A 14,409-nucleotide genomic window follows, 5' to 3' on the forward strand; every position below is an offset into this window, starting at 1 on the left:
AAATATGGAGTAAGGATAACTCAACAAATCTATGTACTCAAATAAAGCACCTTCAACAGAATATGAATGAGTTGGAAAACTCTATGTCATCTCAGCCTTCGGAGCAACAAGTCAAGCAGCTGAAGAAAGTTCAATCTCAGCTTTGGGAAAAGGCTAATCTTCATGAATCTATCATGAGACAGAAATCTAGAAGTAGATAGGTTAAAGAGGGGGACAACAACAGTTTATATTTCCACAAACTAATCAATTACAGTAGGAGGAGAAATGCTATAAGGGGTTTGCTGATTGATGGTTCTTGGGTTGAAGACCCTCTCTTGGTTAAGGCTGAGGTTTTACAGCACTTTCAAAATAGATTCCATGAACCTCAACTTCATAGACCTACTCTGGATGGGGTATCTTTCAGTGTCTCATCTTCTTCTCAAAGAGATATCATGGTTGAACCTTTTAAAGAATAGGAGACCACTTGTGCTGTGTGGAGCTGTGGTAATGATAAAAGTCCAGGGCCTGATGGGTTTAATTTCAGGTTTATTAAGCATTTATGGCAGGAGTTTAAACATGATTTCCTTAGGTTTATTGATGAATTCTTTGTTAATGCTTCCTTCCCCAAAGGCAACAATTCCTCCTTTATTGCTCTCATTCCTAAAGTGAAGGAACCCCAAGTTATCAATGACTTCAGACCAATATCCCTCATAGGCTGTATTTATAAAATTATTGCCAAATTGTTGGCTAATAGGCTGAGAAAGGTCATGCCTTATCTTATAGATGAAAGGCAGACAACTTTTATAAAAGGCAGACAATTGCTTCATGGAGTTTTGGTGGCTAATGAGGTGATTGAGGAGGCTCGAAGATCCAAGAAGTCTTGCATGGTATTTAAAGTGGACTTTGAGAAGGCTTATGATTCTATTTCTTGGCATTTTGTCATATATATGCTGAGGAGAATGGGGTTCCATGAGAGATGGATTAGGTGGATAAGGGCTTGTCTCACCTCAGCTTCCATATCTATTCTTGTTAATGGTAGCCCAACTTCTGAATTCAAGCCTCAAAGAGGGTTGAGACAAGGGGACCCTTTGGCACCCCTTCTCTTTGATCTAGTGGCTGAAGGCTTGATAGGTCTGATGAGGGAAGCAGTATCTAAAAACTGCTTTAGAAGTTTCTTGGTGGGGAATAACAAGGTTCCTGTGGATGTTCTCCAGTATGCTGATGATACTATGTTTTTTGGAGAAGCTTCCATGGAGAATGTCAGAGCTGTGAAGGTCATTCTCAGAAGCTTTGAGATGGTTTCTGGTTTGAGGATTAATTTTGCAAAGAGCCAGTTTGGTGCTATAGGCCAACTTGAGGAATGGTGCATCTCTGTTGCTGCCTACCTCAATTGTGCTCTGCTTCAGCTCCCTTTCTGCTACTTAGGAATTCCAATTGGTGTCAATCCAAGAAGAAGGGTGGTCTGGGATTCGATTATAAGGAAGTTTGAGGCTTAGTTGAGCAAATGGAACCAGAGAAATATCTCTATGGCTGGTAGAACCACCCTTATCAATGTTGTCTTAACAACATTACCTCTGTTTTATCTGTCTTTTTTCAGGGCCCCCTCAGCTGTCATTAATAGGATTTCTGCCATCTAAAGGCAATTCCTTTGGGGTGGTAATCGAGAAGGGAGGAAGATTGCTTGGATATCTTGAAGTCATTGTTGTACTCCTAGAGATATGGGAGGTTTGGGGGTCAAAGACATTAACATCCTCAATTAGGCTCTTTTATTCAAATGGAAATGGATGTTGTTCCATCAACCATACCACCTTTGGAACAGGATTCTGGTTTCTAAATACAAAGGATGGAGGGGTTTGGGTCAGGGGCCTCAAAAGCAGTACTTTTCTACTTGGTGGGCTGACTTAAGGGCCATTACTCAACACCAGAGCATGAATGCTACTTCTAACCAAACTTGTTGGAAGGTGGGTAGAGGTGACCAGTTCCTCTTTTGGGAAGATCCTTGGGGTGATGAGGGAATTCCCCTCAAAGATCAATTCTGTGAATTATTCAGAATCTCTTCCCAAAGAGATCTCAGGGTGGCAGATGTGGGATCTTGGTCTGATAATGGGTGGGTTTGGAACATGTCTTGGAGAAGACATCTCTTTGATAATGAGCTGCAACCAGCTTCCAAATTCATTGACCAAATCCATGCAATTAGGTTAAACATCAACTTGAAGGACACCTGAGTTTGGAGAGCTGAAGCTAATGGGATCCAAATCTACTTACCAAGTCATTAAATCTGGGCAGGGTGATGAAGGTCAGCATTTGGGGTTCCAGCAACTTTGGGAGATTAAAATCCCTCCTAGAGCCTTATCTTTTGCCCGGAGATTGTTATGGGATAGACTCCCTACTAAGGATAACTTAGTTAAAAGACAAATTCAGGTTGAAAATGACCTTTGCCCTTTCTGCCATAGCCAACCTGAATCTGCATCCCACCTGTTTTTCACTTGTGCTAAAATTATGCCTTTGTGGTGGGAATTCTTATTCTGGGTAAAGGAAGACAGGGTTATCCACTGCAGGCCAATGGATAATTTCCTTCAGCATTATTCTTCAGCAGGATCAAAGGCTTCTAACAGAAGATGGAAAATGTGGTGACTAGAAGTTACAAATTCAATTTGGAAGCCCAAGAATGATATGATATTCCATAATCAATCCTTTGATATCACTAAGCTGGCAGATAACACTCTATTCCTTTTGTGGACTTGGTTGAGGGGTTGAGAAAGGGACTTCAAGGTTCCTTTCCATTGTTGGTCTTCAGCAATGTCTATAGTATTTAGTTAATGTTTTCCTGTTCGGTAGGGTGGTGGCTTGTTGTAGGGTGTTTTATGTTCCTGTTCTTACAGGATCCTATTCTTTGTATCATGTAGTACCTCTGGTACTTTACCTACTTTAATATAAATTATCTTTGCTTTCCAAAAAAAAGAGATCAGGTTTGGGTAGGGAGAGAACTGTAAAATGGACAGTTTTGACTGAGAATCATTGACAATGATTAAGGAAAATGACGATGAAAAAATCCTAAAGAAACCTGATTCCGCAAAAGTTATGCAAGAAATTAATGAAGGTAGACGAATAATATTGATGAGTAAGAACTAGATACTAGATTCTTAGGTGGACTTGTATAGGACAAAACACATGCACACTATGTACAATAGCAACAAAAAACTTAAGGAAGAAGGGAGAACGCACCGACAAATATTATGTTACATTCATCTGTCATTGCAATTCGTTCGATCCAAAGCAAAACAACCGAAAAATAAAGGCAAAACCAAATAGTAATATTGATTTATCCCTTTGGTTAAAAGATGAAGATTTTGCAACCAAATCGGAAATCACAAATCAAAATGGAATCGAGAAAACCTGAAACTGAAACGCGTTCGATCAGACAAAGGGTGGACTCTCTTTCAGAAACCGAAATGGGATCGAGAATGGGGGTTCTATCATTCCTTTCCTCTTTTCTTTTCTTTTCTTTTCTTCCACTACTGCAGCAAGCACCATTCTCCCATTCTCTCTCCTTTGCCGTCGACAAGGAAGATGAAAAGGGCCACAGACAAGGAAGACGAAGACGCCAATAATGACGTTCTTGTCACTTAAGGGTTGATCTTGTAAAAGATTTGGAGTACAGTGCGTTGAGTTGCAAAAGATACTCATGATTGTGGATGTTTATGGTTGAGGGTTTTGGATTTTTGAATTTTTAGTATTTTAAGTTTAGGATTTGGGAATTGGGGTGTTCGGATTTTGGATTTATGGTTTAGTATTTATTATAGCAAAAATGTATATGATGATTTTTTTAGTATTCAAATTTCACTCTGTGAAGTGTAGATCATGATATCTACTGCATTATCTTTGTTATCAATCAATATTTTCTATTAAACATCTCAATTTACAATTCAAAACATTGAATAAGAAAAATATAAATCCAAATAATAAAAAAAAATAACATCACACATCTTTCAAATGTTTATATATCTTAATACTTATAAGAATAAAAAATATGAAATGCCAAATTATAAAAATTAAATATAAATTAAAAAATATAAAAACTTTCACAAAAAAAAACATTGATGATGAAAAATCTAAGTTATTTATGAAAAAATAGCATAACATTTTTTTAAAAAAAAACATTGAATTTTAAAAAATAGTAAATAATTTATAAATTAATCTCACATTTATTATTATTATTATTATTATTATTATTATTATTATTAATAATAATAATAAAACAGTTGTCACCAATTAAAATGATTACTTACAACATAATGAATTGAAAACATAATTATTGATTAAGGTAATGTAATTGGATGTATTCTTATTTTAATATTTAAATGGATTGATTGATTTGATAAAAATTTAGTTTAATGGAATAATAAATAAATTATAACATTTATTATTTTATTATTTTGAATTTGAACTAATTTTAATTAACTAATTAAAATACATCAATGACATTTAATTAATGTTGAATAAATATTTGATTATTACATAATATTTTCTTATTGTATAAAATCTTCTTTTATGTATGGATGATAGCATAGTAAATTATTTTCACATACACTTATTTTAAGAGATTTTACGAAAATAATTATAGTTTATTTATTCATATATGATTTTTAACTTATTTCAATAAACTTTTTAAAATAACTTGATGAAAACATTTTGCTATTATTTGTAAATTGATCTAAAACAACTCGTTTGGATTTTCGCAACTACCTCCTACAGCTCTAAGACCTAATGAAGCCTTTTAGTTTTAGATCTCATACCCCCTCAACGTAACACATTCCCTTCTCGTTCTTGGTTCCCGTGATAACTGTCGTTGCTTCGCGCGCAACATCCATGGTAAGAAATTTTTTCCTCTTTCATTTTTCTTCAACTCACACTCACACTTTTCCACATCCACGGGTTTCCCGTACGAGCGCTCTCCGTTCTCTTCTTCGATGGCAGCTCTGAGCCCCTCTGCATCTTTTGCTCTCATTTCCTTTCTTGTCTCCTTGAATTTATTCACTGTTGAGTTAGAACCTCATGAGTTTTGGCGAAGACAACATGGCGGTGATAAATAAACTCATGAAATCTATCTGAATTCTAATTTACAACGGGAACTTGAAACCACAACCACTTGATCATCACCTATCACCTCTCTGATTTTTCGTTGCAAATATTTTACCGGTAGAAATGTAGAATATACATGTTTACTTCATTAAAGGATTCTGTTTGTGCCCATTGTAGCACAATCACAGCTTGCTACAGGATGCAACCAACAGGCACACAATAAATGTATAGCAATAACATTTTTATATAAAAGATTAATTTTCCCCATTTCCTTTCCTCTTCACAAATAAATGTGTATCAATCTTGACATGAGTAATTGGAACATTTGTTTTTAATAAGATTAAAATGAGTAAATGACTAGCAAATACTTGTTTCAGTCAGACTGCATTGACTCGGTGACGGGAGGTATACAATCTGGGACTTGCTAGGTGCACCCAGCATTATTGCTGGTGCACCCAGCAAATTTTCTAAATGGCTAAAGTACCCCTTCCTCTGCTGCTCCTGCATTTCGTCTTGTCGATGAACAGTGTCGCCATGAACAGTGTTTTGCACCAGGCACCAAGCTTTTTTAAATGGCACAATGCTTCATTTGCGCATTCTTTCGTTGTTTTCTCTCCTCAATGCACAGTGCTTCTTCCCCGTAGTTCTTTTGTTTCGTTGCGATCAGTTTGGTTCGGTGAACGGTTAGGTTCCGTGAAGGTGAAGGTGAAGGCGTTGCGATGGTCGACGGTGGCATACGAGGTACGCAGTGTTGGGTGCATTCTGTTATGGTGTACAACAAATCGGGCGGATCAGGTTGATCTGTAAGAAGTTTACGAATCAACTTGATCTGCAGCAATGAATCACAGATCAACTTGATCCATAAGAGACTCTGTTTTTCGAAATTGTAAAGTTTAATTTTGTTTTTAATTTATTACTTAGTTTGTATTGTCATTTTGTATTTGAATTGTTTATATGTGTAGAATGAAATAGGGTTTTGGCTTTTTACTATGTTATTTGTGTATTTTTATTTGAATAGGGTTTTTCTATGTTTGTGTTTAAATTTTTGATTTATTGTTAAGATGGACGAGGATCAGTGGATGTATGAAGGTATAATGCCTGAAGAAGTGGATATGGATTATGAAAATGAAGAAGAATGTGGTGTGAATGAACCACATGTTGATTGTTCAGATGCGTTCAATACTTCTCAGGTAATAATGTTCATGACTGTGAGTGATTTAATAAAATGAATATGTCATAGGAAGCTGAAATTATGTGGATTGGTTTGTGGTGTTTGACAACCGAGAGGATGTTCTACGATGGGCTCGATCTGTTGCTTATGAAAATGGATTTGTGGTGGTGATTGTAAGGTCTGACACAAACACAAGTAGTAGAGGAAGGACTTCATTTGTGTTAATTGGGTGTGAAAGGAGTGACGAGTATTGGTGTAGGAAGAAAGAATTCGTTAGAAGAGACACTAGGACTAGGAAATGTGGGTATCCCTTCAAGCTTCGTTGCAAGCCAATGGTTGGAGGACAAGGCTGGACGATGAAGTTGATTTGTGGGATTCATAATCATGAATTGACCAACTCATTAGTTGGACATCCACATGATGGTCAAACCAAAAAACATTCTGCTGACTCTAAAGGAGCACAATGTCAATAGTTGTACGACCATCAAACTAATATACAATGCAAAAAGTGCATATTGTTTTTCCATAAGAGAAAGTGATACTAAAATGCAACACCTAATTAAGCTTCTTGAACGGGATCAGTATATTCATTGGCACAGATTCAAGGACGAGGACGTGGTTCGTGATATCTTTTGGTGTCACCCTGATGCAGTGAAGTTAGTAAACGCATATAATTTGGTGTTTTTGATAGACAGTACCTACAAAACAAACAAGTACAGACTCTCACTGCTTGATTTTGTTGAGGTGACACCAACTAGGATGACATTCTCTGCTGATTTTGCATATCTGAAGGGTGAACGTCTAAATAATGTGGTTTGGGCTTTAGAATGCTTTCGATGTCTATTTTTAAGACGTGATGTCCTCCCTGTAGTTATTGTCACTAATAGAGACCTAGCATTGATGAATGCAGTGCAAACTGTATTTCCTAAGTGTACAAATTTGTTGTGTACCTTTCACATAAACAAGAACGTGAAGGGCAAATGAAAATCGTTAATTGGTCAAAGAAATGTTTGGGAATATGTCATGAATGCCTAGGGAACTCTTGTTGATCGTCCTTTGGAGCAGCAGTTTGATGAGTACCTGAAGAGGTTTGAAATGGTTTGTTCATCTTGGCCAATGTTTGTTGATTATGTGAAGGATACATGGATAATCCCACACAAGAAAAATTTTGTTACTGCGTGGACGAATAAGGTGATGCACTTAGGGAACACAACAACAAACAGGTATAAAATTGTTTACTTATTTCGATTAACGTTGATGAATTGATAGATTTTTATTGTTGTATATGTTTATTGTTATTTGTGTATTTGAAATGTAGGGTTGAATCTTCTCACTGGGCTTTAAAAAGAGTGTTACAAAATAGCCTTGGAAACTTATGCAGTGTTTGGGATGCCATGAACAACATGGTGACGCTACAGCACACGGAAATTAGAGCATCATTTGAAACAAGTACACATGTCATTGGACATGTATTCAGAAAAACCTTATACAAGAGTCTTCTTGGAATGGTTTCAAGGTATGCTTTAAATCAGATTGCTGCTGAATTTGAGAGTGTTCACTATGCTGGCAACAATCCTTCCAGTTGTGGTTGTGTGATGAGAACGACGCACGGTCTTCCTTGTGCTTGTGATCTATTCAAATATGTTGTTGGTTGCATCCTGTTGGATTCAATCCATATGTTCTGGAGGAGACTCAATTTTTCAGATCAAGGGATATCTGAGCCCGAGGTGAGCATCAAGGAAGAAATCGAAACAATATCCAAAAGATTTGATGAACTTGATGTTTGTGGTAAGTTTACTCTGAAGACAAAGCTTCGGGGAATTGTATACCCTAATCAGAATTCAATGTGTCCTCCTCCAGCAAAGGTTAACACAAAAGGTGCATCGAAAAAACCGATGAAAAGAAACCCAAGGTCAACAAAGCGTGATCCATCTTATTAGGAGTATGTAGATGCATTTCATTCTCTACAAAATAGCAATTCGTCAGTGAGGCGTAGTTCATCATCTTCTGACCAACCCAATCCAAGAAGGATGATGCCTATGTTGGATCAATTTCAGCCATTTATCCACGACTTCATTGATAATATTGTTGATGTCGGTGTTGATGAAAATTGTGGATATCGGGCGGTTGCCGGTTTATTAGGTATGGGTCAAGACCCTTGGTCATTGGTCTACACCCATCTGCTTATAGAACTTGCCAAATTCGCAGAAGACTATATCAAGCTCTTTGGTGGCACAGACAGATTTGAGAATTTAAGGATGTCACTACATGTTGATGGGTTAACCACGGTATTTAATTTGTGTTTTTGATTTTTAAGACTTAACATTAAAATAAACTTTGACGTCTATATTTGTTTCATTCAGGTCACTATGGATAAGTGGATGGATATAACCGACATGGGATATATAATTGCATCAAGGTATAATGTAATCCTTGTATCCTTGTCTCCCCAACAAAACATGATGTTCTTTCCTCTTAGAAGTCAACCACCGGGAGATCCTTCGGTGCATCGCATAATTTGTATCGGTCACGTCAATGACAATCATTTTATTCAGGTACATTGTAGATATAAATTTTTTTATATTTATGAAATCAGTTGTGTACGATTGAGTTGATGCTTATTTATTTTTGCATGTACGACAGATTAATTTAAAAGATTGTTGTCCTTTACCGTCGATATCATTGTTATGGTCCACCAGTTGTCATACTCAGGCGAAGCAGTAGCCAACTCCATATATTAGTAGAATGCAACATTATAGAAGCTTGATGTCGTACAAAAGAGACTATGTTGACTTAAATGATGATTGAAAATGTACCTCTGTTTATTTGTTATGTTAACATAAAAATTTGTTGCTTATTCGAAAAAAAATCATTGTTGCAACTAAAATAAAGTATGCATGTATGATAAGTCGTTGTCTAAGTTGACAATACATTAGGAAATGCAAGCGTGTTAACATAAAACATGACAGGACACTATAAGACTTGACTACACGTTGAGAAATGCAAGTGTGTTAACATGTCACGTCATTGGTGTGGTTGACAACACAGACAAAAATCATGTGCGCGCGTATGTATTTATTCTAAAAAATTGAATCAATAGTACTGAAACTCATCTATATATATCACACAGCCAAAACGGTAAAAAATCAAACATTTATTCCTAACTCAACTCTTTGAAAAAAGTATGGCATTCTTGGGAGAAACAAGCAGTCAGACAATTGTGAACTCCACATTAGCTTTTATTTTTCCAAATGGTTCCATTATTCATGACGACAATGGTGTTTATTTTCAAACCTCCACTCCAGTACCTTTTCGAGTACCTAATGTTTATGATTTTCAAACGTTAAAAACCAAAATACACAGTACCCTTCAGCTAACCAACGAACAATATTTGGATGAAATTTACTACCGGCAGCCATTCACAGATACAAGTAATCATCTTCGCTTTCAATGTATGCAACTCAAAAATGATGATGATGTTAACACAATGTTGCTGTGTAATAATCAATTTTCATGTGTTGATCTGATTGAGTTATTATGCACCATTGGTAGAACACCAGATGGTATACTAAACTTATTTGAAGCCGCTATGACCCCTATTCATAATGCCCTACTTTATTACAATAGGAGGTGAAACATGTCACGCCAAAATGAGTTTGTTGGTTACTCGTTCATAGGAAAAAATTGTAAAAAGTTTGACATTCCTTCCGGATGTACCATGGATGAACTGAAGGATTTGATCAAACAAGTTGCGCCTTAAGGGATTCCCCCTTATGGTATTCATCAAACACAAACGGTAAGGCGATTATTTTTTTGACAACCAAGTCACTACGAGTATTCAGATAACATTATCGAATTCGAAATTATTGAACTTAAAACCAACGATGACGTGCTGAAGGTATTAGTGCAATCAAACTACTGGAAAAAAATCGGGCCAATAGAAATTTTAGCTATTTTTAGTAAGCATGTAATAGAAAGGGAAGATAATGAGTCCTTGTCGCAAAATTAGCATGCCTTAGTTGTAGTATTTGATGCTAATTCCTTTCCATTTTGTTGAAGTGAATGTATTGTTTAAGTTAATGTAATGTTATTTTATGTTTGGAATCATTTCACGTTTAAATTTGTGCTAATTTTATGTTATTCGTATTCAAAAATAAAATTGTCTTCTAAAATGAAAAAAAAAGGAAGATAAAAGCTTCTCGCGGATCAAGTTGATCCGTAACGTACTTGCGGATCAGCTGCAGATCAATTATAACATCTGCGGATCACATTACAACACACGCGGATCAAACAACGTCAGTTGGGTGCACAGTATTCGCTTTAAATGCTCACGGGGTATTTTCGTCTTTTCGCTATGGGTGTTGGGTGCACCAGCAATAATGCTGGGTGCACCTAGCAACACCCCTTGATTTTTGCTTCAAGTCATAACTACACTATCTTTAATTTAGGGGGAATCAATCTTCATGCATGTATATATAGATATGGCAATGGGGCGGGGCAGCGACGGGTATTATCTCTCCAATTCCCGATCCCGACTTTTTAACATGTCCTCATACCCGTATTCGATACTCGACGAGTTAAAATTTATTATCCAATCCTCGTACCCATCGCGTATCGGCTATCCCCGACTCCGTCCCGTACCCGATTCAAATTAGAAAAATAATTTTTTTTGTAAAGAAAATATTAAAAATTTGATTTTGGAAAAAATAAATTGATTGTTAAACATTTATTTTTAACTACTTGTATATCAATAAATTTATTATAGCATATATGTCTACAAAAATGTTAAGAAAAGAATATTAAATTATGTAAAAACTCAAAAATAAAATTAACTAGTAATAAAAATTCTAAGCCTTTTGATTAAATTATGTAAAAAATTTAAAAATTTTAAGTGGTGGGACGAGTCCGGGTTCGGGACGGATGTAGTAATCTCATACCCGTACCTAACCCAAATTTTGATTATAGGAGAAAACCTGAACCCATACCCGATCAACTCGGGTATTACCCGTTAGATCGAGACGGATTTGGTCAGATACTCATAGGTATGAGTTTTCTTGTCATGTCTATGTATACATAAGTTTGCCAATACCATCTCATTAATTAATCCCAAACTCGTATTTGGTGAATTAAAGATTAAAATAAAAACAATAAAATGTTATAATAATATATCTTCATAATCTACCTAAAGTAATTCTAATAACATAACATTTTATAATGCTTTTACTTATCACAATCGCAATCCCAGTTCAAATAGATATGTAACTACTATTAAGTAACATTTTTTAAATTGTCAAGTAGAAACTAAAATTATAAATATTTTAAAAGTGGAGGACGAAATGTCTCAATTAAAAAATGAAATAATTAAAAATAAAAATTTGAAAAAAATAGGAAGATGCAAATTGTTTTAGCCAAGAACATAAGAAGAAAAAATGAAAAAGACTTCTCCATAAATTAAAATTAATTTATGCATAAATTCAACATTAATTTTTGGAGAAAGTAATATATGAAAACTTTTATTAATTTATGTATAAGTAAACTAAATGGGTCATTAATAACTAAACCCGGCTTTGGTATTGGTTTTATTTTATTTTTTCTGTATTTCTACATATTCAGCATAGCTGCGAAAGGATTCTATAAGTCTGTCCAAGTAAATGGGAAAAAAATAAGCTTAGGAAAGCTTCTGTTTCCATTTCCATTTTCTTTTCTGATCCCGTTTAAAATAATTGGCTAGTAATTAAGTTCATTTAACATAAGCATTATTGGCATAATAACCATCAACTTACAAAGATAAATTTAGCTTGTCTAGAACAATCAATTATGTTGCTGATAGAATTGATTGTTTCTCCTTATAAATACAATCCAGTGTAGCGTCAAACATCATCCCCCCCCCCCCCCCCCCCCCTTAGGAATCAAGTCTTTCTTTTCCTTCACTTTTAATATAACAGTAATGACAGCTCTTATTTGCGATTTGTTTTTTACCCGTTTAGGAAAGACAAAAACTTGGCAGTACTTTTGGTTTAGGAAAAACCTTATCAATCATAATTAGAATTAATTTTCATTATGCTGATTGTTAAGATAAAGTCTAGTTTTGATTAGAGAATAATACCAAAAACATGCAAGAAACTAAACTTAAGGAATCTTCTGAAAAATGTAGAAGCCATTTCTGTGATTTTTTTTAGCTAAAATAATGGTACCAAAAATTCTTACAAGGAAAAAACAGAGACACCAACTAGAAGGGCACACACAGACATTGTTGAGAGAAGAACAGGGAAAGGGTATTATGGAGTGTTCCTGCTTTTGTCTTCAATATTGTACTATTTGCATCAGAAGGTCCAAGTTCTGTCTTCTGAACAGACTCAACTTGCTTAAACAGAAATATTGAAGCCTATATCCCTTCATCATACTATAGGTAAAAAAATAGAATACAAGATTACTTATAACAGTAATGGAGATTCTTGTCATTCTCCTTAGGTTCTTGTTGGTGTTTCAGAAGCAAGGCCTAGGTGCCAATAATAGTTCAATTGCATACATAATTAAGTAATAAGTAGTACTTTTGAAAATTGCTATTATAATCTAAAATTGCACACAGGTGAGCCCTAAGTGTCCTATTTGCTTGAACTTAGAGACTCTAGAAACATCTAAAACTCTAAACTCATGATTTATCAAGAATTGGGTAGACTTCTTAACCTTTAGAATGACACTCACCAGCCTAAAATTGTGCAAAACTTTGATACGAAAGAAGCATATATATGAAAATGTGCTTCAATCCAACAAATGATATAATCTACCACATATTGTTATCTTTATTTGAACATAAGTTATGCACGCTAGATGTGTGTTTGGAAACCCGTCAGAAAGGGACAAATCATATTTCAAACGTAGAAGTTATATTATTATTAGCGTCGGATCAAATGTAGAAAATCACAGTCACAACATGTAACAAAACACGCTATACATGTAGGTCTTTAATCATGTAACCCCAATCTTGCTTAGAGCGAAAATTATACTGTATTATATGTATGCCATGCAAGTCTTTCCTGGAACTGCTTCAACCCTCAAAACGTATGAACTAGTCCCTAATGGTTCTGTCAAGGATCGTGGTCTCATTCAAAGAAAGAGAATTAAGCCTGTGAGTGAGGATACATAAGAGTTTCATATTCATCCAATTAAAAAAAATACAACTCTTCATGGTCTAGAAAATTTCTCACACCAACCAAATTAAAAAAAGAAAAAGAAAAGAAAAGAACACTTCGGTTACAAAATTATAAGCGAATTACATTTACTTTCTTGTTTGAGAGTGCAATTAGTTTTCTTCTATTTTTTTCTTGTAGAAGAAATTAGCCAATGGAAAGGGTATTAACCAAAGAGAGGCGAGATTTTTATTGTAGCGTTGAAGACATGGTTGGGTGTGCGTGGCTAACAGAAACCACTGCTCATAAGGAATCCATTTAAAGCGGGTAATAAAAGTGTAACAGACATAGAAAGCCCTATGTTGTCCCCAACTATTTAATAACACCATGAGACCTTCAAGGAGGTCCAGGATCTAATTTGGATCATCATTTGCATATGCAATACATTATGTATGTACTTAGTGTGCATCTTCTTTAAAATCTTGAGAATTAATTTGGTCGCTATTGAACGAGATATTATTAAGTGGTCTTGTATCATTACATATTTATGGTCCTAGTTAATCAATTTCTATGTAATGCATATTAAAGTTTTATATTTAAGAAAAATAATTAAAAGCACTTAAGTATGTGTCATATAGATTGATGGAGATTATAAATTAAATGATGGTTTAAAATTACTTAATAATTTGTCCAATCAAAATGAAAATACTTTCTAATTAAATTGAATCATGGATCAAATTTCAATTAAATGATTAGATCTTAAGAAAATGAATGATAAGGATGAGAGTTACTTTTATATATATATATATATATAAGGGGCATGGTGAGTAGAGAAAAGCCTACGGAGGATGAGTTGCATAGTGATGTCCTCGATGAAGTGCCAAAGGATATGCCTCCTATTTTGGAAAGGAATTCCGATGGGCCAATTATTCCTTAATTTGGTGTTGAGCTTCTTAGGTGGGCCTCCCTGTGGCTCAATACTCTTGTGTTGGAGAAGGTTAGTTTTCGACCTTTGGAAGCGAAGCTACAACGCACCTGGGCAAGGAA

General features: G+C 35.1%; 2 protein-coding genes across 4 annotated transcripts; both read left to right on the plus strand.

The window, feature by feature from the left end:
- The first annotated feature begins 2,223 nt into the window (after window positions 1–2,223).
- LOC114372962 lies at window positions 2,224–2,613 on the plus strand. Its single transcript, XM_028330531.1, has one exon. The coding sequence runs from the start codon at window positions 2,224–2,226 to the stop codon at window positions 2,611–2,613; it is 390 nt and encodes a 129-aa protein (XP_028186332.1).
- Window positions 2,614–4,733: 2,120 nt separating this feature from the next.
- Window positions 4,734–9,233, plus strand: LOC114375649. Of its 3 annotated transcripts, XM_028333487.1 has the most exons (4): window positions 6,271–7,455; window positions 7,551–8,520; window positions 8,596–8,787; window positions 8,876–9,233. In XM_028333487.1, exons 2-4 carry the CDS (start codon window positions 8,263–8,265, stop codon window positions 8,954–8,956), a joined length of 531 nt encoding a protein of 176 aa, XP_028189288.1. In that variant the 5' UTR covers window positions 6,271–7,455; window positions 7,551–8,262; the 3' UTR covers window positions 8,957–9,233. The 3 variants fall into 3 exon arrangements, with proteins under 3 accessions (XP_028189289.1, XP_028189287.1, XP_028189288.1); XM_028333488.1 differs by lacking the exons at window positions 6,271–7,455; window positions 7,551–8,520 and adding an exon at window positions 4,734–6,251; XM_028333486.1 differs by lacking the exons at window positions 8,596–8,787; window positions 8,876–9,233 and having other exon boundaries at window positions 6,259–7,455; window positions 7,551–8,583.
- The last annotated feature ends 5,176 nt before the right edge of the window (window positions 9,234–14,409 follow it).

The sequence above is a fragment of the Glycine soja genome, chromosome 11 (assembly GCF_004193775.1).
Source record: "Glycine soja cultivar W05 chromosome 11, ASM419377v2, whole genome shotgun sequence".
NCBI lineage: Eukaryota > Viridiplantae > Streptophyta > Magnoliopsida > Fabales > Fabaceae > Glycine > Glycine soja.

What these genes read in the sequence shown, in the direction of transcription:
- LOC114375649 (XM_028333486.1), top strand. Translation starts at nt 7,328, where the DNA reads ATGGTTTGTTCATCTTGGCCAATGTTTGTTGATTATGTGAAGGATACA. An exon ending in GGGAACACAACAACAAACAG is followed by an intron (nt 7,456 to 7,550) that starts GTATAAAATTGT and finishes TTTGAAATGTAG; the next exon opens with GGTTGAATCTTCTCACTGGG.
- LOC114372962 (XM_028330531.1), top strand. Translation starts at nt 2,224, where the DNA reads ATGGGATCCAAATCTACTTACCAAGTCATTAAATCTGGGCAGGGTGAT.